Source organism: Vanacampus margaritifer, chromosome 10 (assembly GCF_051991255.1).
Source record: "Vanacampus margaritifer isolate UIUO_Vmar chromosome 10, RoL_Vmar_1.0, whole genome shotgun sequence".
NCBI lineage: Eukaryota > Metazoa > Chordata > Actinopteri > Syngnathiformes > Syngnathidae > Vanacampus > Vanacampus margaritifer.
In genome coordinates, this window is record NC_135441.1 from 23,043,683 (window position 1) to 23,068,667 (window position 24,985).

The window sequence follows — 24,985 nt, forward strand, 5'->3', positions numbered from 1 at the left end:
AATTATATAAATTGTAATGCAGTTTCATCCCCACCTTTATTACATAGAAGTAGCTAATAATAATAAAAAATAACTAAGCCGTCATATCTGCTAAATATATTTTAATGTTGACCACCTGTCACATTTCCTTGGTAGAAAGAGGTCAAGAAACTCCCACCTAACAAAAACTGAGCTACGATAAAATGCAGCAAAAAAATTGGGATGGTATTAATAGTCCTGGCCTGAGTGTTTAACTGAACAGCTTGTGGGGCAAGAATTTCAATAAACACTCAAATTTGAAGTTTAAAATATAGACTCTATTGAGAGATTCAGCATTAGCTCAAGATCTATTACGACTGAAATATATAACCCAAGTAGCCACTCTCGTGTTGAAGGACTACAAATCCCATGGATACGACATGTCTTCTTTCCATTGCACATGCGCAGTCTTTGCTTCCAGTCTGGACAGCTGGAGGAGAAAATGGCAGCACTCATGCTAGGACAGCAGGTAAGACGTTCAATGATTTTACACATTTGTTTAATTTTACAATAGTTCAAACGCGATATTCCTGTGTTTGAAAGTAATTTTAACGCACTATAACCATATTGGAGACCCGCTGTGGATGTTTGAATGTCACGAATAATTACACGCGGTTTTGCACTTGAATGACTGCTAAAGTGCTAGCCTACCCATTAGCTACAAGGGACACTGCATGTGTTGATATATGCTCACGATCTTGATATGTTTAATGTTAGAATTTTCCTACTTCACTTTGTGCAGGCCCGCCAGTTTAGCACATCAGCCATTAGGCCTGCAGCCAAACTGATCAGGGTAAATATTGATGCAACATGAAGCGTCGCCCGACCGTACATTTCTATAAGACTGCAAATGTGTTTTAATGTCATGTTGAATTTCCCTCAAGCCACCAATCCAGGTTTATGGCGTGGAAGGTCGATATGCCACTGCTCTGTTCTCAGCTGCCAGTAAGCAGAAAAAACTGGACCAAGTGGAGCAGGAGCTGGGTAAAGTGAATGTAAGTAAAGAGGGTTTGTAAACCCAAGCAGATTTGAAAAAAAACGCAGAGTTGATTTAATCTTCTCAAATGCTACTTTTTTTTCTTCTACACAGGCCATCATCAAGGACCCCAAACTTTCTAGTATTGTCATGAACCCTCACGTGAAGCGCAGCCTCAAGCAGAAGACCTTCCACGATGCCCTTGCAAAGGCAAAAGTCTCCCCTATCACAGTGAACCTCATCAGTGAGTTGTCACTTGAAGCTTTATTTTTAAATATCATAAATATTCTACTAATGATGAGAAATGCTACATCAGCGTATGTTTACATAATGTAGCAAGCTTGTCTTGCCTAGCTTTGGCTAAAGATGAACTTTGTGTTGATTTAATTTTGGTTTCTGCAGCTGTTCTGTCTGACAATGGCCGCCTGACCCTAACTGGCGACGTCATCACTGCTTTCGGCAAGATGATGAGCGCGCACCGTGGAGAGGTGATCTGCTCAGTAACCACTGCTCAGGTAGGTTGCACAAAAACGCCTGCCTATCCTGTTCGTTATTATTATTATTATTAGCTATGAGTATTTTGGCTATACATGCATACACTCAATCAATATATATTCATTTCAGCCATTGGATGCAGCTAATCTTGCTGAACTGAAAGTCACACTTAACGGATTTGTTCAGAAGGGCGAAACTATCAAGCTGGAAATCAAGGTACAATTTTTAACCCTAACCCTCCTACCATCTTGTCTGTAGTACAGTGTACAGGACCTACGTGTATATGTCAACAATTTTGATGACTATCTTGATGAAGAATGACTGAAGCTGTGCAAATTGATTGAGTGTGTCGGCAAAACTTCCGTAAAAAAAACATTTATATTTGGGGCTGACATCACTAATGTTGCCCTGGCAACTTATTCCATTTGTGTGCAGCATAACGGCTAAAACCTGCTTCACCTTGTGTGCCTTGAAACCTGGGCTCCAATAATTGACCCGAGTCTGCAGACCTCACAGCCCGACTGGGTTTACACAATCCAATAAATATCATACATACTTTAGACAGTATTTTGTCAAGATTTATTTTTTTATGACCTTTTTTTTTTTTTGCTTTGTTTCAGGAAATCACAAATAGGTGCTTTTATCTGTGACTGACAGAGGACAGTTTCCTTTAAATAATTATAATAATAATAAAAATCTGTGAATTTGCAAATGCCAAACTAAGGATATGTGATGGGGGAGGGCTCCACCCACTGTATTTGTTACTTATTAATGGATGTATGTGAATGTTATCTGCCTTTTATAACACTTATTTTAAATTCCCCATTTCAGGACTAATATAGTTATTGTGACTCTGTATTATCTAAAATTGTACCACTAGGATTCTGCGGTAGCAGTAATAAAATGTATGTGACTTATAATGCTCTCCTCTTTCCAGTCCGATCCTTCAATCCTGGGCGGCATGATCGTCAGTATCGGGGACAAGTACGTGGACATGTCCACAAAGACAAAGATTCAGAAATTGACCAAGCTCATGAGAGAATCCTAAGTCCCGTGGACTTCATCTTGTATCTGTTTTAGAAATGACCATCGAGTGGACAAATGCTGATAAATGTAAATCGCTACATGTCTAGCATTGAGGTTGCTCCAGAAATCCAGTGTCTGTACTTAAATTCATTTGGATGTTAATAAAACCTCTCAATAATATACTTGTGTGTGTATTTTTTTTTAATCAATTCAAGAACACTGACTGATTGGGGACATTTTATTTGATCAAGTCATTTATTATTATTATTTTTTTTTTTTTTACCAGTGATTGTATTCATTTATTATAATTTATTGAATCAATTATTGTTTTTGCTTTTTATATGTTCATTTTTATTATGCCGCGATTTGATGGATATTGTCTATGTATGAACAAAATTTTGTGTGTGTGTGGGGGGGGGGGGTTGTCTTTGTCCCCGTTGTAGTTTTTAGAAAACACAGCATCGTATTGTACTGAACCACATTTTCTTTGTCTCGTTTAATTTTGAGCACGGTGAGCTTGGTATGAAATGTGACAACGCGTTTCCAAAAACGTCAGCTTTCATTTGTTAAAAGTTGATTCTGTTGTGCCGTTCTTCCCGGAAGTACGAAATCATAAAAGGTGCGCATGCGCTGTTATTCCATCTTGCTACATAGATTTTTTTTTTTCAAGCGAAAATGGCTTCCTGTCTCATCTCGCCTACTGTCTGAAGGATTAAAAAAAAAAAAGCCGAAGCCTTTGCTCGCTTTTATTTGGGCGTACTTTGCAGACATGACCGTTGTTAACAATACGTTACTAACATTTTGCCGCGTGTTATCCCAAGACTGAGGTGAGTTTTTTTTCCCCCACCCAATGTAGGCTAACGTTTCTATGAGGAAAACTACGTTTCGTGCATGCTACGCTTCATTGACTAGTCGAGAATAGCGTGTTGTGTGCAGCGTTAAAATTCCATCTGAAGCCAGGAACTTGTATTCTTGAGTGTTATAACATCAGTTGCTGTGTTATTTTGATGCCCCCCCCCCCCCCCCTGCGCTTTCTTTCCCAACAGAAAATGATGCATCAAGTGACCTGTAGCAGCACCAGCGGCAGCGGTGACTTCTGTATGAGTGGGCCTGCAGAGGGCTGCCATCCGACAAGCCGTTTTGATCTATGCAGCCTCCAATCTAACAAGTTCTACCCCTGCTCCCCCACAAACTCTGGCTTGCACCTGTCCTTCGCAGGCCTTGCCCCATTGCCACAGAACATGCACAAAGTAATGGCGGGTCCGACGCAGGAGACCCAGAATGCCTTTCAGCTTCCGCCGCTAACAGTTAATAACGGGGAGGTTGCGGTGCCTGATGGCACCAAAAAAAATACAGGTAAAGTGAAGTCCGGGAGAAGAGGCAGACCATTGGGGACGACTAAGTTAGCGGGTTACCGCACAAGTACTGGACGTCCACCCGGGACCACAAGAGCTGCTGGTTTTAAAACCAGTCCGGGGAGGCCCCTCGGCACCACCAAAGCAGCCGGCTACAAGGTGAGCCCCGGCAGGCCCCCAGGTAGCGTCAAGAGCCCGGCGAGGCTCAAGGAGCAGCAAAGTGGCGGTGTATGCGACGCTCCCAAGAAACTCGACTTTACTCCGACGAAACTAGACTTCACTGGCTGTGATCTTCCGCTGCTTGCCTATGCCATGATGGAGAAGAGAAACTTGTGCGAGCCTCTCGTTAAACCGGATGAAACCAGTTCATAACATTGGAGCGCAGAAAAAAAGACACTTGTGCCCAATTTCCTGACTTTTTCAATGTACAGTCTCATCATCTACATCAACAAATTCCCTTTGATCAAAATGCACTTGGCAGGGAAGCATGCATGTTATCATTTTGGTGGTAAAAAGTGTTTTTTTTGTCGTAATGTGATCCCACCTTGAAGATATAGGACCAGTATCTTGTACAATTTTCTAAATAAGTATTTTGTGACAAAACAGCCAATCACGTCACCGCCATCCGAGCTTACGTAAATGTTTATCCACTTTTTGAAATGTTCATGTTTGTTTTCTTGTAAATACCGATTTTTTTTTTTGTACAGCTGGCTCAAGTGTTAATAGTGTTGTTTATGGTGCATACACAATATCATAAACAAGTGTTCCCAACCTTTATTGAGCCAAGGCTCATATTTTACACAAGCAAAACTCAGAAAAACAAAAATAGCACCAAAGGGGGTTTATAGATGATTATGTACCTTTTTCTGCCATCTAGTTCTAAAAACATTAAATTGTTCTGTCTGTCACTATATGTCACTGGTATAGATGGTTGAAGAGACATCATGCATATTTTTGTGGACCAAATCAAATGAAATTAGATTATTTCTAATGATACACAGGTTGGGAATCACTAAGAGCCTACTTGGTTTAATACGTCGTCGTCGTTGTTGTTGGGAATGCCATTGTTACCATGTTTGTCTGACTGAAGGTGTTAAACACCCCCTCACATACTTTTCACTATGTCTTGTAACCATATTACTTACCGATCCACAGCATGTTGTCGCACTTTGTTGGAAAAAACAACAAATAAACACAATTGTTTTGCTCATGCCTTATTGTCAAATCGAAGGTGTGATTCCGGCTGTCTACACCAGAGGGCCCCCGTCTCAAAATAAAACAATTAACCTGTAAAATTGCACATTACTAAACAAGCGGTTTAATTAATTAACGATAGATTCATAATAATTTGTAATAGCTAACACGACGTGGTTATCTTGAGATGAGCTTAGATTTAATAAAGAGTGACATTACGGGTTTAAACGGTGCTGCAAGAGAAGAGAGTGAACAAGTACTTTGTGTTTCCAGATGATTCTTCCACTGAAACGTGACTAAAATATGCCGATTTGGGGTTAAAATCTCAAATCTAATCCGAGGTAAGTAAATGTGCTGTGTACAGCCGGACTGTTTTTGTCTGATCTTGTGGCCCGCAGTCTTTTGGCACTGCAAAGTTAGAAGCGGCGCCCACTGCCCTTTTCGCGTACGTAAAGACAAAATGGAAGACAAACAGCTTTATCCAAGTCAAAGTTGGTAATTTGTGAGTATTTCGTGTCGTTTTTGTTGTCGTCGCATTTGTTCCCAAGCGGCCTCGCTCCTCTTCCCGTCGGTCTGAGAAAGCAACATGGCGGCCGCTGTTTGTCGTACAGTACTGGGGTGTAAACCACGCGCACGGCCCCCTCATCTTTTAGGAACTCGCGTGGGGTTAAATGGTCATTCATAAATTCGTTTAATGACTCATATGTCGGTTTCGTGCCATAATAGTTCACATGATTGCGCGTGCGCGCGCTCGGGGAGGTTTGGGTGTCACGGCCTGCGAATGCGAGCTGACTGACTTGACTCACTGGGGGGTGGGTTGGGGTTGGGTGGCGGTGCCGATTGGCTGCAGCTTCACCAACACACTCGCTCGCTTCCCGGGGCTTGTTTTAACCCAAACCGGAGGCCAACCAGGCGGGGATCATGTAGTCAATAAGCTAGCAGGAGTGCCAGAGGGGGGAACCGCCGACACGAGCTCGTCGTTATGGAGCTCGCTTTGTGTTTCTCAGAAGTGCTACTTTGTGTTCCTCTAGTGGCAGTTCGCGAAGAGGGCCGGTGCAGAGAATGAGCGCCTTGCCTCGGCCTACTCGGGGACCGCTGCCGGGATTGTGCACATCTGCGCACTAACACTTGCTTTGTGCCTCATAATCACGCGTCCGTTGTTGGTTTCATAGTGACCGACCAGCACATGGTGAGTTTTTCTCCCCCTTTGTACACGTGTTTGATTTGTGTGAGTTGTTTGTAGCGTCCCGTGTCTGTCTTCCCTATTTGTGTGTTTGTGTGCTGGTTGAGTGTCACCACCTCCTTCCTGCCACAGCCTCCTCCATTGACTCCTCCGCCATAGCTATGGCCCTCAGCAGTCAATCCAAAGTAGCACGATCGAGTTGGATTTTTATGAATGAAATGTGTCACGCACAAGTTGGGGTTTTGTTGTGACCCGCCTACTGTGTAGAGGCCAAGCGATGACAACTCTTCTCGAAATCAGGAGTGTGGAAAACACTTTACAATCAGAGGTCAGCTCAGTTTTTTTTAGCAAGTCCTCCCTCTCACGGCTATTTTAAAACACATTTATTATGAATATCAATACTTTTTATACACATTACTTTGGGCAAGAGGCCCCCTGTGTAAAAATTCAATTTAACCTAACACAAATAATTTTGGATATGGATGTTCGATACCAGTATGAGTAGTCACTGTTTGTTTACTCACGAAACCTCTTTTTTAGGGCTAGGCGATATGGCCGAAAATAATATCTGGATGTTTTTTTTAGTCATTCTCGACGATACTAATAATTTACCAACATGCATTTATTTAAATGTTTGATTTATTCAAAAATAAATCCTGTGCGAAATGGTCAGACAACAATAATGTATACAGATTTTAATGTAATCTTAACATTTATAGCTCGTACCCAAAAAGCAATTAATAGCTTGTGTATAACTTACTTAAATGCCACAATTAAGTAGTTAGTAATTATTGTAAACATGTCATTGTAAACCACCCATCTAGCATTCTGCCACTTGTGCAAAATTACAACTCACAATAACATTGGATATTACAACAGATTTGAATAAAACAGAAGAAGAGCGTATTTATTTACATGCATGATTTATTGCCCAGCTTTATAAGTACTGTATTTTACTTTACACTCTATAAGTGCTATAAGGGCAGTTTAGTTTTACAGTCAGCCCATCTGTAATACTAAAACAGTCAAATAAAGGAATAATATATCATTACTTCTCATGGTGCATTACATTTACAAACGCAAAATCATAATGACCTAATGCGACAATTTTTGCCATAAGTTAGAACTAGCCCTATGTTCAAGAACAAAAAAAAATGATATAAATGAAACTGAATAAGATCACCCCCCCCACCCCTCTTTTTCAGGGGCGAGCCATGACAACATGAGTCAGTCATACAGACCGGCTTTCCGCTCAGCGTTTGGCTCCGCCAGCCAATCGGAGCCGAGGCCCCGCAATGGCTTCGTGGGCGCCAACTACGGAAGGCAGTGCGGCGTGGCCAAGCTCGGGTCGGAGCAGCAGCAGCCGTCGGCGTCCGACTGTTACAGCCCCCTAAAGACGCTGCGGGACTTCAACGCCGTGGTCAAGAAGGTCGACCTCCACGCCAGGAACCAGTTGCACGATGACTTTGAGCCACCGTCTGTCCTGCTGCCTCCCTCGCCGTGCGGCGATACCGCGTTTGAATCTCAGCCAGCCTACACCAGGAACGGCTTCCCCCCTCACGGTCTGGATAGCCTCGAGTGTTATTCCCCCACCTCAAACGGCTACCTGCATTTCGGCACTACGTTGTTTGACAGCGACCTAAAGCAGCAGCAGCAGCAACACGAGCATGCGGCGTACAAACGCAGCGACGCCTTCAATCCCTATCACCAGACCTGGGAGCACTCTGTCGCAAACTCTCGAACCTCAAACATCTCGGGCTCGGACAAAAGGGCATACAAACCGACGGTTTTTAACTTGATGTCGAAAACTATTTCGGAACTGAACCCCACCCTGAGTCCCAGCGCGCTGCCGGACATCACCATGAGAGACGGATGGAGCATGGACGAGGAATCGGAAAATGATGGGGAACTTGCTCCTGCCGATCCCGGGTTTCTTTCACCGTCTGGCAGCAACTCTGATGTGAGTTGCTAATGCTAACATTCTTCCTTTGGCAGCTCAGGGAAACAAAGGCTTCGTTTGAGTGTTTCCTGTCCACATTTTATTATTATTATTTTTATTTACACTGTGTACACTTTTAATTTAATCAAGCCTTCCAACTTATTTTCTGTTTTTGCAAAGGTCTCCATTGTGTGTGGGAGGGGCTTATCTCTACTCCAGATATATGGCGATATTTACTACTCAGCTTGTTCTAATAGACGGTGAATTCTGTAGATATTTGGTCTCACTCTAAACAGAGTAAAATTTACACTTGGAAGAGAGTTAAAAAAAACACTTCATGTTGAGCTAGGGCTGCTCGATTATGAAGAAAATACTAATCATGATTATTTTGGTAGTAATTGAAATCAGCTTTAGGATAATCATTTATTTTTTGGTAGAAAATAGGAAAATGTTTAAATGTAAAAAAAAAACTCAACTATGAAACACTATAATTATGCAAGTTCCTTTTGGATGAAACAAAATTTATTAGAGTAGTTCCATCCATCCATCCATTTTCTTGGCCGCTTTTCCTCACAAGGGTCGTGGGGGTGCTGGAGCCTATCCCAGCTGGCTTCGGGCAGTAGGCGGGGTACACCCTGAACTGGTTGCCAGCCAATCGCAGGGCACACAGAGACGAACAACCACTCTCACAATCACACCTAGGGACAATTTTGGAGTGTTCAATTAACCTCCCATGCATGTCTTTGGAATGTGGGAGGAAACCGGAGCACCCGGTGAAAACCCACGCAAGCACGGGGAGAACATGCAAACTCCACCCAGGAAGGCCGAAGCCCGGACTCGATCTCACGTCCTCAGCACTGGGAGGCGGACGTGCTAACCAGTCAGCCACCGTGCTGCCCTATTAGAGTAGTTATTTAAAAAATTCAACAACAAAAAAAGGTCTAAATTCAACAACAAAAATTCTACGATTATGCTGATTTTGTAAATGTGGAGTATAATAATTGAAGCCGCTCGTACTGTGTGCTAGTAAATCATTCGTGTCAGCTAAAATCATCTCCAAGAGACCAAAAATGATGATTTTGATTTTGCTCTCCTTTTAGCTATAAGCAATTAATTAGTAGGAGTGGCATAGCTCAGGTGTGGCAGTCTCCCAAGCGTAAGGTCATGAGTTCATTCCTCAACACTTGTTTCTTCTTCATCTTCATCATCGTCATCATGTAGTCAAAATCTCTCCTAGCAAAATTTACTTAGAATTTCCGAGCGAAAAACATTTTCAACAGACTAAAACGATATACTGAATTGACTCTGAATATTTTACTCTCTTGCAAGTGTCAATTTGACTCCATACTGTGTATGCAGTATTGTGACTAGTAAAATAAGCAATGGCACATAAATACAAAGATGGGTAAATAAGTAAATAAGGCGTGTTGGAGAAAGCCAGGCAAGTACGTTGGACTGAAAGGAAAATTTTGGATTTCAAGTGCATTACGTCCTTTGTGACTCCAGTCTTGAGACTTTCCTGAATCTCTTGTATTACTTGTTTTTTGTTCGTCAAATGTGTCTTTGACCTGATTTCTAAATATCTTGCTGTAATTCTCTCACTTAGTCCAAAAGTCAACACACGAGACCTCCTCCATCGGTGCAACATGCGGAAGGCGAGTTGGTGTGGGCAAAGTTCAACAGGCGGCCCTGGTGGCCCTGCCGAGTTCTCCGCGACCCCCAGTCGGGCCTCCACACCAAGATGAAACGTAAGGTCTTCGCCAAGAGCGCGCAAACCTCCGACGACGTCACGGTCGCGTTTGATCTCGTCATCCTGTTTTGCTGCAGTGTCCAGTCCTCGCCCCTGCCGCCTGTACTTCCTGGAGACCATCGGCGAGATGCAAGACTGCGCCTGGGTCCCGGGGAAGGCCGTTCTTCCTTTCAAAGGGGGCTATCAGTTTGACGACCTGCCCATGCTTAGACCGAGAGGGAAGCAGAAGGAGAAAGACTACAAGTACATGGTAAATTATGCTCCACAGTGGCGTGTGAAAATTAAGATCCGGCCTGTCTTTTTTTCCCCTTCCATCACTTTTTCTCCGTCACTTACCAAAGCTACACATTTAGAAATAGAAAACAATTCAAATCAGTTAAGCCAAGTGTGACTTTGCATTTCGTTCAAGCTTCCTCTTCAAGCCTTAACCCTGGAGAACCCATGGGGTCAAATTTGACCCCTATAAATTCTGCTACTCAAATAACAGACCTTTTTTTTTTTTTTTTTTTTTTTTACAAATTTAACTTCAAAAGTCCAGAGTGCCACTTCTGACCCCTGCACGGGGCCCATCTAGTGGATGAATATTGCACTTACATGAGCCAGAGTGGTGGTGACAAGATGGCTGGCAACATGCGGTTTTGTTGAGCTGGAAATCAATCCAAACAAAACCATCTTCTCAGCAAACCATCAGATGGTAAAATTGTGTTTTTTTTTTTGTTAATCTATTTCATATCATGTTGCAGAATGCCTAGGAGTATGTTATATATATTTTTTTGATAAATTAGCAACTCTGAGCTAGTTAAAAAAAGGGTTAAAATTGAAAAAAACATATATTTTGGTGTTCAGTGAACTTATAGCAGTCATTTAATGTATAATTCATAATTTTCCAAAGAAGAAAAGGGTTCTTGGGTTCTCCAGGGTTAAAGTGGAAGCCAATCTTAAACATTTCTTGCCAATAATATGTTATATGTGACCTCACTAGTCCAAACATGACATTCTGATTAATATTACATATCAGCAAAATCCAGCCGTTTTTATCCTTCGCATGGGGCGGCCATTTTGCCCCTTGCTCTCGACTGAAGAGAACATCAATGTTTCTCAGGGTTCAGGCAACGACCAATCACAGCTCACCTGTTTTCTGAAGCTGCGCTGTGATTGGTTGTTACCTGAGACCTGAGCAACATCGATGTCATCTTCAGTCGACAGCTAGTGACAAAATGGCCGCCCCCCTGTGAAGGATAAAAACGGCTGTATTTTGCTGCTTAACTCCTATTCCACTAACGCCATATTAACCAGAATTCCATATTTAGACTAGTGGGCTGCATAAAACGTATTGTCCCAAAAAAGTAACAGCAACTTGTCGACATCTCGATTGAATTGCCATTGTGGCGTAGAAAAGTCGATTATTCAGACACATCACTGCCCGGTCACGTTTATTTTTGTTGATGTCATCTTATTTGTGTCGTAGCCGACACGGCTGATGCCATCATCCCGCCTACGCATCCAGTAAAGAAACACAAACAAACACTCAAAATGAACTGTTGCACCTGGTGAAAACGTGACTCATGTTTTGGAGTAGCAGAACAGGAAAAACCTACTGAAACGATTTCCACAACATTTTTGACGATTGGTGTGGCCGAAGAAAGAGAGCTGACATCAAAATGGTTGGTTCCCATTTAGGTTGAAAAATGATAGAGACAATTTATTTATTTATTATTATTCAACTGGGAAAAAAAATAGGCTTGGATAAAAAAAAAATTGTCATTGAAAATGGCCCACTGGACAGAATTTGATTTTAATAGTTCATTTATCATATTTTATGTGAATTTGATAACATTAAATCAAACTACAATATTTGTCAATTTCATATTTGCAATCTGATAATTGAAGTATGACCCCCCCCCCCAAAAAAAAACATAGCAAACTAATCAATTACTTTTTTTTTTCATTGAAAATTGCTAATTTAAAAAACAACAACAATGATGAACATTTTAGTAAAATCTTCACCTCCTTCAGGTGTCAGTAAATTGGGACTGATCATTCCTGCCATGTACATGAAAAGAATGTAATATTGTCAGTTTATTTTCGTAATTATTTTAATTTTAGTAGACAAGTTTACAAAGGTTTGGCTTTTTTCTCTCTCTCGGCATCTCGCATAGTATTGCCCTTGCCTCATTTTGCCGTAATTTCCCCCCCCCCCCCCCTTTTTTTATTTTATTTAATTTTTTTTTACAAATTGCATTTTCTGTCATATCACGCTCTCGTTTTTGCAGATACCCAAAAGTTTGCAGTCTGCGTGGGAAGTCAGCGTGATGGAAGCTGAGCATTTGCTCTCTGCCAAATGTTTGCCGGCGGTGTCCCTCAAAGCGGACGAGTCCCTCCACAGTCCGCCTCAGGAGACTTTCTACGAAGATGCTGGCGAACTCGCATCCCCCGATACTTTCCCCAGAAACATTGAGCAACACATTGTCAAAGATTCAACAGGAGCACCGTCCAATCAGAGCAGAACTTACAAAAAGAAAAAGAAATGTCTGTCGGACATATTTGGGCATATTGTCGGCGGGTCGGTCTTCGCGGACACGCTGGACCTTCGTACAACAAGCCGTGCGGCAAAAAAAGAACGTAAAGAGTCGCCTTATGCGGATCTGGAATCGGTTCCGGTGTTGCATTGTCCAAAACGTCTACCGGTGTCGTCTCCAGTTCGGGAACTCGACACAATCAAAACAATATCCACAGAAACAGCCCAGTATTCAACAGATTCACATCATTCAGCTTTTATGGACATTTTGGACTGTAAGAATCAGGGATTAATGGACAATGAAGACATTTCACACAGTCCGATCAAAAAGCTGCCTGTCAATCAGCTCGGCAGTCATCTCGAACTCCCGGACGCCCTTTCCGACGATTGCCACACGAACGAACCCGTTGATGCAGCTGTGTCAAAAATGGAAACGTCTCCCTGTTGGCAATCGATCGGCGATGAGTCGTCCCGTGTAAATCACAGCACTCCGAAGAAGCGTGCGAGGAAGCCGGACAAGAAAAGAAATGCTGTTGGCGCAATCGCGCCTCCTAGCGTGGGGCGAAGGGGCGCCTCCACGCAACCCGTTGGAATCAAGACGGAGAACGTCAGCCCGGCACGCTCGTCGTCTTCCGCCTCGCCGTCGTCATCTCTGGATGCGAAGGAAGTCACGTTGAAGTCTCTTGTCGACAAGAACGGCGACTCGCAGGCGGCCACGTTTCGGACCGATTCCAATTTAAAATTCAGTACCTTCCTCATGCTCCTCAAAGACGTTCATGACACGAGAGCAAAGGAGGGGAGGCCGCTGGTGGTGCCGCCGCCGCCGCTGCTGATCAAGGAGGAGCCCTCGGTCGTCCCTTCGCCTTCGCACGGCGATCCGCTGAGGGGGTCCGCTGCGACGTCCAGCCGAGGGACCAAAGCAGAAGTTGAACAACCGGGAACGTTTTCAACAGCGAAAGCCAAGTGGAGGACGAAAGTTCTCATGTCAGCCGACACCTACCACTGTGAATATTTCCCATCGCAGAGCGAGAACTCTGACAAACAGCGGCGAAAGCAGAGACTTCCCGCCAAATTGAAACTTGAGTTACCTGGCCTTTCGTCCAACATGGCCGATTTGGCCTTCGGCAGGGAATTTGTCAGCGGCCACGCCGATTTGGCCGGATCTGATCCTCCCGTCGCCTACCTCGAAAAGAACTCCGACTCTCCCATCGCCCCAAAGAAGCGCTGGCAGATGGTTGAGGAGAACGAGACGAACGGCTCGTACCCCGTGAGAGCATCTCCAGATGTTCATCTGGAAGATGAGAGGCTGTCTGACAATACCTCCTTCTCCGAGGAAAGCAGTGCAACCGGTAAGACGAGAACTAACGCTCGGTTTGGTTAACTCAATCACTCCCAGACATTTTCACTGAAGCAACCTCCTTCGCTCCCGGCTGTTTTACTGGATTTTGCAAGGCCCCTCAGAATATTGCTCTATTGCTATAAAAACATGGAACCCACCAAAAGACAGATTAGAGTCTCTTCTTTCATCAGGAAGAAAAGTTGATTTATATCTGTTACCGTTTTGCAGAAATTAGCATTAAAATATAGCTAAGTTTCATCATTATTCACATTCACCGGCAAAAAAAAAACTTGTCGCAACATGGGCCCGGCTGATCTCTTATACTCTGCTGCCACCTGCTGGCCTTTTTTTCTAACTACCATTGCTTTAAGCAACCTTTTCATGTCAGAAGCTGCATCGAAGCCTTCTGTATGCTTTTGGACACACACAAAACATATAAATACGTTTTTGGGAATGAAGGATAAACCTATTTACACGTTTTTGGGTTTGAATGAGTTCAAAATGAATCTAAGAGGGTTTTTTTTTTGTTTTTTTTGTCCACACAGGTCATTTTGAGAACAAACGCCTCCGCAAGCCAACTAAAAGACTCATGGAGTCCACCGAGGAATATGAACAAATATTCGCCCCGAAAAAGAAATCCACGAGACACAGCTTGGACTCTTCCGATACGGTAAAAGTCACCACAATCATAAGCAAAAAGAAATGTACTATTTTTAGTCCATTTGTGTGGCCTCACAGGTTCTTAGCGATACCAGTGGAAATGTGTCGCCAGTCCTGGATCTCAGCATCACATCGGAGACACTTGCCACAACACCAGCCTCAATAGCGCCCCCTACGCCTCCAACTACAGAGCCACATCGTCAATCTCAGGATCAGTGCCCCCCTGAAGGGCCGCCCACCTCCTCCCCAGCCCCAACTACACCCCCCCATAACGCCATTGCAGCCGAAGAAGCTGATCTACCTCCAAAATCTGGTATCGTATCGAGTTGTTAAAACAATCCCAAATGTCATTCCTGGATGTCGCATGATGATATCATTTGGATCCTGGTTACAGATTCAACATCAGAAAGAAAAAGACCTCGGAAGCTGTCTCATAAGTTGTTGTTGGATTGTACCGTTGAAGAAGAATCCGGTCCTCCAAAGAAGGAGGTAAGTTGGGTAAAAGCACTACTAGGCTACATCAGAAGTCTCTCGTCACCGAAAAAAGAAAGATGGCGGCGTGTCTTACCTTATTTCAAAGATGTCTGCGGTTGAGATTAGGCAAGGGCCGATTACCGCTGTGATAGAGATTTTAAATTTAGGTTTATATTACCGGCAAAATTTCCTTCACTGCTAATGAGCATTTCTTTTTTGAGGGGACTCCCAAGCAAAAGTCTCGCTGTTTGCGTAAATCACTAAACAAACCGCCTCTGAAGTTAGTTGGAGAGCCCAGAAGCATTTTTTCATCTCTCGTTCTCGGCTGAGCAGAGAGGAGAGGGGCGAGCAATTGCGTATAGGTGGAAGGAACGACAAAGACGAGCGCATACAAATAGATGCCTTTCTGTTATGATTAATGTGCATTGACCTTAAAAAAAAAAAAGTTGTCATGCTGCCAGTGTATACTAGTTAGCCCCAAGGCCAACATGATCAGCCTATGGGTCTGTTCTAAAAATAGTGCACTGGTTACTTTCTAAGAACTTAAACAGAAAAGATTAACCTATTAATGTCATTTTGTTTTATTTTGAGTAATTCTTGGTCTCTTAGCCGATTAAAGGAATCAGAAAATGCACGAGAGGGTGACGTGAGCCTCCTAGCATGTCGTGGAATTTTATTCGAGCGTTTTATGTTTAGCGCAGATTCGCGGGACTTATAAATAAAGTTGTAAATAAATAAAGCGTACAAGAGTATGAAAACCTAGAATATTTTTTTTTATTGTACATTTACAACAGATATAAATTTTGTGATTAATTGTGAGTTAACTATTGAAGTCATGCAGTTAATTACCATCAAAAATCGCCTGACACAATAAAAAAAAAGAAACCATTATCAAACATTAGAGACGTCAGACGATTAAAATTTGTAATCGTAATTAATCGCATGACTTCACTAGTTAACTCATTATTTATCACTAATGTTATATCTGTTCTAAATGTACAATAAAAAAATCGAGGTTTTCATGCTCTTGTTAACAAAAGTGGAAAAAAACATTAAACTAATAGAAATAATTTAAATGAATTTTTGACGTCTATAGCCGTCGATGGCAGTGAATGTGTTAACGACTTCCTCAGCACAGGTGATGTCATCTTCAATCGAGAGCAAGTGTAAAAAAGTGTTTTACTGCTGAAAGTAACCCTTTAACATTTTTTGTTTAAATATAAAATAGGTTGTGTTTTGGGGGGGGGGGGGGGAGCCTTGTTTTCTTTACACAAAAAAATCGAAATCTAAAAGAAGATATTTTAGAGCTGTAATTTTAATACTGTGACACTGCGATATTTTTGCTCACGGCCGATGCCCATTTGATATCGATTATATTTTTACATAGAATCAGTCAACAAGCCTAACTCTTGAATAATAAGTCATGTGGTACACAGAGGACGACGAGGCTACCATTTTTGTTGGCCAGAACATTCCTGTGAAGCTCTTATGATTGTGTCATGGTTATTTTAATGTTGCTGTATTTTCACACAGGAGCCCAAATACCCTCCAAAAGTTTTCTCTGAAGTAAAAGTGTTGGTCAAGAAAACTGTGATACCTCAAAAGCTCAAACCTAAGGAACATGTGGTCAGTATTTGTCACGACGACTACCAAATTCATTGTGATGTTTAAATAATCTTGGGAATTTTTTTTTTTTTTTTTTTTTTTCATAACGCCTGTAAAGAAAGAGAAACCTTCACCCAGCACGTCTTCCGTCCCGGATTCTTCCCCCCCACCCTCCGAGGCTGAAGATGTTGTCACTCCCACCAAGTCCCCTGAGCACGCGGCCAAGTTGACGCCCTGCAGCACTGAAGAGAAACATAACACAGACACCGAAAGTCTCAAATCGGAGGTGATCACATCACTTTATTTACTTTTGTTCAAAATACAAAGTGTCCGCCTGTTTTTTTTATTTTTTTTTTAAAGCATCGATGAAAATTCTGCCTTGATTTTCGTAGATGCTTGATGCCAGTTTGATAGACAGCCCATCTTCCCAAGTGGATGGTAAAGGGAAAATAGGTGCGAGTTCCTTTAAGGAGAATGTCTGCCAGGTGAGACGGTGCTCAGGAAAAAAAGGCCGATTCTGTACTTCTTCAGTGGAAACGCTTGGCTTTCATTTTCTGATGCTTTTTATGGTAGGTGTGCGAGAGGACAGGAGACCTTGTGGTATGTGACGGCCACTGTTACGGAGCCTTCCACCCGCAGTGTATTGGTTTGTCTGCGCCACCCAAAGGGAAATTTCACTGCCAACAATGCACCTCAGGTAAGTGAGAGCGCCGTCCGTCTACGGTGGCCTTTTGTGTTGAAGGAAATGAACGGAATGCTCATGAATCCTTTGCTACTATTTCAGGTATTCACACATGCTTTGTGTGTAAGACGTCTGGTAATGGCGTGAAGCGATGCATAATCCCGTTGTGCGGAAAGTTCTATCACGCCGACTGCATCATGGCCTTCTCAGCCACGCAGCGGCATAACAAAAGCTTCCGCTGCCCCTTACACGTTTGCCTGTCGTGTCACGTCGCCAATCCGCTCAATGCTTGCAGCTCCAAAGGTAAGAAGCTTCATAATACTGGCTTCTGATTTTTATTAGAAAATCCTCATTTCCAAATTCCTTTGAACTCATTTGCTCCCCAAAAATGTTTTAAGTGTCACAAATACGTATTTAGACGTTTTTTTTTTTTTTTATGCTAGAGCATTTGATGCAGCCTCTCAACTGCACAAAACGGTTGAAGCAATGGTAGTTATTACAAAAACAACCAGCAGGTGGCAGGAGAGTAGAAGAGATCAACTAGGGCCATGTTGCAAAACAAGCCCACAGTTCGAAGCAGATTTGTGAATGATTATGAAACTTAGCTATATGCTAATGCTAATTGCTGCAAAACTGAATTTCATCACTGCTCACACTGGCTGACACCAAAGCGAACAAACCCGGCATGAATTTGCTTCATTTTGTAGCTATGGTAGGAACTTGTGTTTTCATACACATGTACTCTATGCATATATATATATATATATATATTAGGGTTGTGCTTCTCTCCAATAAAAGACGATTAATGCTGTGTGATACGATTCAAACCCAAAAACGTATAAATATGTCCTGCACTCCCCAAAATGTTTTTATACGTTTTTAATGTTTTTTTTATGCTAGAGATTACAGAAGGATTTGATAGAGCTACTGGCATGAAGAAGGTTGCTTAAAGCAATGGTAGTTATTTAATAAAATGGCCAGCAGGTGGCAGCAGAGTATAAAAGACCAGCCAGGGCCATGTTGCAACAAGCAACAGGTTTGTGAATAATGATAAAACTTAGCTATGTTCTAATAATAATTGCTGCAAAACAGAAACAGATTTTAAAAAATATATATATATTTTTTTCCTGATGAAAGAAGAGACTCTAATCTTTCTTTTGGTAGGTTCCATGTTTTTACAGCAATAGAACACAATATTCTGTGGGCCTTGCAAAATCAGTCCAAATCCAGTAAAACAGCCGGGAGCGAAGGGGGTTGCTTCAGTAAAAATGAATGAGTTTTTAAAAAACTATGAATATAACACCTTTTTTTTTCCCCAGACGTGTCAGTTATGAATGATGCTCTCATGCTCCGCAGGACGCTTGGCTCGCTGTGTGCGCTGCCCTGTGGCTTACCATGCCAATGACAACTGCATGGCAGCTGGCAGCGTGGTGCTGGCCAACAACGGTTTCCTCTGTCCAAACCACTTCACTCCTCGGAAGGGCTGCAAGAACCATGAACACATCAATGTGAGCTGGTGCTTCGTGTGCTCGGAAGGTAATTAATGCCCCTTTTAATGGATTAACTTGACCATGCAAGTTTGTTTTCTTTTAATATAGCCTTCGTCTCATAGTCGCAAATCAGATTTAAAAGCCTTTAGTCGGCAAAAGTCGTGACACACCAAAAAATGCATCAGCCCTTCAATGCTTTTGCTGTGATTTTGCAGGAGGCAGCCTGCTCTGCTGCGAAGCCTGTCCTGCTGCTTTTCATCAGGAATGTCTCAATATGGAGATGCCTCAAGGCAGCTGGTTCTGCAATGATTGCAAGGCGGGAAAGAAGCCGCGGATCAAGGACATACTTTGGGTCAAATGGGGACGCTACAGGTCAGGTTCAGCATTTGGATAGAAGTTTTGAAAAAAGTCAAATACACTTTCCAGATTGATTTTTATTTTTTTCTGGCAGTGAATGAGCTGTAGAAGAGGTAGCACGGAACAGCAGAGATGTTTTTTTTTAATTTTAATTTTTTTTTATTCTGTTAACTTTATGAGACGTTGCTGACCCAGTGATTTTCTCTGCACCTTCTGTTTTTGTTTGAAATTAAAACTGAGTAGTAATTTTGGAAAACTTGGGCGCGATTTACTTGTTTATGTTTTGATTGAACTTTTTAAGACATGCTGATGTTTTTTGTTAGAATTTTAAACCAATGATGACTACTGTCTAATATTTAAAAAAAAAACTCCCAACATTTTGCAAATCTGAAAAGTTGTTTAATACTTAAAACATTTTGACAAAGCTATGAGTCGGAGATTGTTTTTTTGTTTTGTTTTTATGCCCAAATTTTCCCTTTAAATGAAAATGAATATCTCCTCCAAATATCAGTTATCCTTAATTACTAATAATCAGTATTGTTATCGGCCCTGAAAAAAACAAACATAGGTCTGTCTGCGCATGTAATCGTATTTGTTTAAGTTACAAAGTTTGACTTTGGAGCACATTATTGAGCAACTGAATAGTATTATTCATTATTATTTAGTATTATCATATTATTTATTATTTTTTTTTCAAATTAAAACTGAACAGGACGACTCATGTATAAAATATATATTTTTTTTTTTTTATTCAGAGTTTACAACAATCACTCATTAATTTACACTACATTTAATGTACAAACTACACTTAAGCTGCCTGTGCATTTCTAAATTAAGATCTTAATATCTTGAACTCTTTGCAGGTGGTGGCCTGCTGAAGTGTGTCTAACCAAAGATGTCCCGAATAACATCTTGAGGATGAAACACGAGGTCGGGGAGTTCCCGGTGCAGTTTTTTGGCTCCAAGGATTTTGTCTGGACTTACCAAGCCCGTGTGTTCCCCTACATGGAGGGCGACACCCACAACATTGAGAAAATGGGCAAGGGGGCGGACGCCGTGTACAAACAGGGTACGCTGTGCATTTGGAGACGACGTTTTGTTTGAATGTGATCAGTAAAATGGTGTCTTTTGTTCACAGCCCTGATCGATGCAGCAGACCGGTTCAAAGAGCTTCAGAAAGAAAAGGAAATGAAGCAGCTTCAGCAGGACAAAAAGATTCATAAGAAACCTCCGCCGTACAAACACATAAAGGTGCTTTTTCCTAATGTGTGTTTTCTTTGTCACCGGCAGTTCATTGTGACTAAAAACCGCTTGTCGTGACTCCTTAGGTCAATAAGCCAATTGGGAAAGTGCAGATCATCACAGCTGACCTCTCGGAGGTCCCACGCTGCAACTGCAAGGCGTCGGACGAGAACCCGTGCGGCGTGGATTCCGAGTGCATCAATCGCATGCTGCTGTACGAGTGCCATCCTCAGGTTTGCGCTGCGGGGGAGCGCTGTCAGAACCAGACCTTCACAAAACGCCAGTACACCGTTGTTGAGATTTTCAGGACACTGTCGCGGGGCTGGGGTTTACGCAGCGTGTCCGACATCAAGAAGGTGGGTCGGAGACCAGTTTTTTTCTGATCAAGCTTCTCACTAATGCGCTGTTGTGGTTCTCCACAGGGAGCTTTTGTGAGCGAATATGTGGGGGAGGTGATAGATGAAGAAGAATGTCGGGCCCGGATTAAACACGCTCAGGAAAAAGACATCTGTAATTTTTACATGCTGACACTAGACAAGGTAAGATTCTGACATCAGTAGCCACAAAGGTTAATCCAAAGACTAAGTACATTTGTGGAGGGTCGGCAAATAGATGCCTTTCTGTTATGATTAATGTGCATTGACCTTAAAAAAAAAAAAGACATCATGCTGCCAGCGTGTACTAGTTAGCCCCAAGGCCAACATGAGCAGCCTGTTCTAAAAATAGTTAGCTGTTACTTTCTAAGAATTCAAACAGAAAAGATTAACCTATTAATGTCATTTTGTTTTATTTTGAGTAATTCTTGGTCTCTTAGCCGATTAAATGAATCAGAAAATGCACAAGAGGGTGACGTGAGCCTCCTAGCATGTCGTGGAATTTTATCCGAGCGTTTTATGGTTAACGCAGATTCGCGGGAGTTATGAAATAAATAAAGCGTACAAGAGTATGAAAACCTAGAATTTTTTTTTTTTATTGTACATTTACAACAGATATAAAACTTGTGATTAATTGTGAGTTAACTATTGAAGTCATGCAGTTAATTACCATCAAAAATCGCCTGACACAATAAAAAAGAAAACATCAAAAATTAGGGACGTCAGACGATTAAAATTTGTAATCATAATTAATCGCATGACTTCACTAGTTAACTCACTATTTATCACTAATTTGATATCTGTTCTAAATGTACAATAAAAAAAATCTAGGTTTTCATGCTCTTGTTAACAAAAGTGGGAAAAATGTTAAACTAATAGAAATAGTTTAAATGAATTTTTGACGTCTGTAGCCGTCGATGGCAGTGAATGAGTTGACGACTTCCTCAGCACAGGTGATGTCATCTTCAATTGACAGCTAGTGTAAAAAATTGTTTTTTAAAGGTATTAATGGTACATGAAAGAAAATTAACTTATCACATAAATTCTGGAAAAAACATTCACTTTTTACTGCTCAAAATGGCTCAATGAGTCATATAACCCTTTAACATCTTTTGTTTAAATATAAAATAGGTTGTGTTTAGTGTGTGTGTGGGGGGGGGCTTGTTTTCTTTACACAAAAAAATCTAAATCTAAAAGAAGATATTTTAGAGCTGTAATTTTAATACTGTGACACTGATATTTTTTGATATTGATTATATTTACAAAGGTTAATCCAAAGACTAAGTACATTTGTGGAGGGTAGAGGCACTGCTGTCTGCTGATTTGTTAGTTTTCCATCTTTGAATCCCAGGACCGAATCATCGATGCGGGACCCAAAGGGAATCAGGCTCGCTTTATGAATCACAGCTGCCAGCCAAATTGCGAAACTCAGAAGTGGACCGTGAATGGAGACACCCGCGTGGGACTCTTTGCTCTGCAAGACATCCCAAAAGGTTTCACCCCTTGCGGGTACTTTGCACTTGACTGACCACGGCACTGACAGAAGGTGTGCTTTTTTTTTCAGGTGTGGAGCTAACTTTCAATTACAATCTGGAGTGTCTTGGCAACGGCAAGACCGCCTGTAAATGTGGAGCACCCAACTGCAGCGGATTCCTTGGCGTTCGGCCCAAGGTAAAAATTGCAAGTCGTCGGATGAATATGTGCAATATGAATTCACATGTATAACGGAACGTGGGGTGTTCCACAAGGTTCAATTCTGGGGCCTCTGCCGTTTTCTTTGCATCTGCTGCTCTTGGGTTTCGTCTTAAGAAAACAGCGGTGCATGTTTTAAAGTGCGCAACTCTTCTTTTGAATGTCAAATTTCAGAACAAAATTGTGTCCCGCAAAATCTCACGTGTGTCTATCGGAGTTAATGAAAACAAACAAAAGAACAGAAACTAAAATTGAACAAACATTTTCACCAACTATGTGACAATAAAAAGGGCCTTCCTTTTCATCTTTGTCCGTAAGCTTTTGTGTTTATTTGTAATCAATTAATCCATCTGTTTTTTACGACAGCTGTAGGTAGTTTCCTACATAACATGTTAACAATCTGACATGATGGGTAAAAAAATTTATAATAATAATAAAATACACAAACTACAGTGAACGCTCAGTGGTAGGGCTGTGCAATTTCTGGAAATTCAATTACAATTTCAATTATTACACTCCATAATTACAAAGTCAGCATAATCGTGTAAAAAAAAAAAGAAAAGAAAAGATTATTAATACTGATTTTGAGTTGTTTAAATTTGCACCTTTTTAAAATAACTAATTTTATAAATTTTGTTTCATCCAAAAGAAACTTGCATAATTATAGTGTTTTAATGAATTGTATTTGTCTTTATGTTTTTTATTTGTTTTTTACGTTTTAACATTTTCTTGTTTTGTACCCCAAAAAATCGTTTATAAATAGCGTTTCAATTTTTTTTAAATTGGTCTTAAAATAAATAATTAATAATAATTGTTTGAATAATTGTGATTTCAATTATTGCCAAAATGATCGTGATATTTTTTTTTTCCAATAATCAGGCAGTTCTGCCCTTTTTGGCATTGTGAAAAAAAATGTTATATCTAAGTTGACTTGTTGACCCCTGGGGGAAAAAAAAAACGTAATTAATCTGCGATTATTACTTTGTTCAGAATCAGCCGCCAGCTGAGAAACTGAAGGAAGGGCGGAGGCGAGGGGCCATGAAGAAGAAAACCAAGCAGGAGGTGACCAAACAGAGGGAGGATGAATGTTTCAGCTGCGGTGACGGGGGCCAAATCGTGTCATGTAAGAGACCCGGTTGCCCGAAGGTCTACCACGCTGATTGCCTCAACCTGGCCAAGAGACCTGCAGGCAAGTACAAAATACACACCAATGTACATTTGACTATTAAAAAACAAATCAACGTATAAATGACTGTAATATGAATCCCAGGGCGGTGGGAGTGTCCGTGGCACCAATGTGACATCTGCGGCAGGGAGGCGACTTCTTTCTGTGAGATGTGCCCCAGCTCATTCTGCAAAGCGCATCTCGACGGCATGCTTTTCATCTCCAAGCTGGATGGCAAGCTGTCCTGCAACGAGCACGACCCCTGCGGGCCCGACCCCCTGGAACCAGGCGAGATCCGCGAATACGTGCCCGAAGCGACCGCCTCCCAGCCAGTCGCTGCGCCACCCGCGTCCCGTGTAGTTCCAGGATCGGAACGTTCCTCTCACAAGCCGCCGCCTCCTCCTTCTCCCCCTCCTCCTCCTCGTCTCTATATAAACACAAAAACGGCTACCTCAAGCTTCATCCCCTCCAGCGGGTCTTGCCTCACAGACAAGTCTGACGAGAAAACGTTTTCCAGCCCGACGTCCTCCAAGGGTCACAGCGAGGATGGCGAGATGGAGGAAGGGGAGGTGTTTGGGTTAGAGGTAGAATTGGACGACAATGACGATGATGATGATGATGATGATGATAATGATGATGATGATGATGAAGCAGATGACGACGAGGGAGAGATCGAGCTAGTGGAAGATGAGCCACTGTACGGAGACAGCCCCGAGGAGGAGGGGACAGATGTTTATGGCAGTTGGCCTGATTACGATGAGGAAGATCCTGGCGATGAAGATGTCGAGGAGGATGACGATGACAAGTGACCCTTAATGTCATCTACTGTACTCTTAACGCAACATTGCCTTCTCCCTGGTACAGTATTTTCCTATCCCAGACAGCTGCACTGATGCTTGGGATTTCATTTTGGTGCTAAGGCCTGAGGGGCGCACTCACTCATTTTGTTTTACTTTATTTTATTTTTTTTACTTCTGTTGATATTTGTTTGTTTGTGTCTGGTGCGTTTAGATTGAGTTGTGCTTTCACGTACACATTGTTTACATCTGACTTTTTCTATATATATAGTTATATGTAAAAGGAAGATTTTTTTCATCTTTCTGGCAAAACTGTAATCACAAGGGCATTTATTTTTGTTGTTGCCGTCTTTATATGTCTTCTAAAAAAGGAAGAGTGGTCATTGGAACGCTCTCACGTCATTGTTTTCATGTTATACTTTGACCCAAATGCAAAAATAAACACACTGGAGTCACTGAAGCCTGAGACAAGAATTTTTTCCCTAAGTAACAAAATGTAAACACTTTTTTGATGACCAAGGCACTGCATACAGTACTGAACGTTGCAGAACGTTATTTATTTTATTCTATGTTGTTACTGGCAAATTGGGGGTGGGGGGTGCTCAAACGTCTACAAACAGCAACCCATATTGACAATTTATGAAAATTTTGTTT

General features: G+C 41.8%; 3 protein-coding genes across 3 annotated transcripts; all 3 read left to right on the plus strand.

Moving 5' to 3' along the window:
- Positions 1 to 395: 395 nt before the first annotated feature.
- atp5po (ATP synthase peripheral stalk subunit OSCP) lies at positions 396 to 2,695 on the plus strand. Its single transcript, XM_077577892.1, has 7 exons — positions 396 to 487; positions 761 to 811; positions 903 to 1,013; positions 1,109 to 1,238; positions 1,397 to 1,509; positions 1,619 to 1,705; positions 2,427 to 2,695. Exons 1-7 carry the CDS (start codon positions 419 to 421, stop codon positions 2,535 to 2,537), a joined length of 672 nt encoding a protein of 223 aa, XP_077434018.1. The 5' UTR covers positions 396 to 418; the 3' UTR covers positions 2,538 to 2,695.
- Positions 2,696 to 3,151: 456 nt separating this feature from the next.
- LOC144059723 (uncharacterized) lies at positions 3,152 to 5,082 on the plus strand. The gene is made up of 2 exons (XM_077578999.1): positions 3,152 to 3,342; positions 3,562 to 5,082. Exon 2 carries the CDS (start codon positions 3,565 to 3,567, stop codon positions 4,240 to 4,242), a length of 678 nt encoding a protein of 225 aa, XP_077435125.1. The 5' UTR covers positions 3,152 to 3,342; positions 3,562 to 3,564; the 3' UTR covers positions 4,243 to 5,082.
- An 872-nt stretch (positions 5,083 to 5,954) lies between these two features.
- On the plus strand, positions 5,955 to 24,791 carry LOC144059326 (histone-lysine N-methyltransferase, H3 lysine-36 specific-like). Its single transcript, XM_077578317.1, has 23 exons — positions 5,955 to 6,253; positions 7,453 to 8,207; positions 9,793 to 9,934; positions 10,014 to 10,186; positions 12,210 to 13,803; positions 14,339 to 14,463; positions 14,532 to 14,766; positions 14,848 to 14,942; positions 16,461 to 16,553; positions 16,651 to 16,818; positions 16,925 to 17,017; positions 17,106 to 17,229; positions 17,317 to 17,517; positions 18,571 to 18,750; positions 18,920 to 19,076; positions 19,925 to 20,130; positions 20,200 to 20,312; positions 20,390 to 20,659; positions 20,726 to 20,842; positions 22,029 to 22,170; positions 22,242 to 22,348; positions 23,360 to 23,558; positions 23,640 to 24,791. The coding sequence occupies exons 2-23, from the start codon at positions 7,470 to 7,472 to the stop codon at positions 24,341 to 24,343; spliced, it is 5,976 nt and encodes a 1,991-aa protein (XP_077434443.1). The 5' UTR covers positions 5,955 to 6,253; positions 7,453 to 7,469; the 3' UTR covers positions 24,344 to 24,791.
- Positions 24,792 to 24,985: the final 194 nt, after the last annotated feature.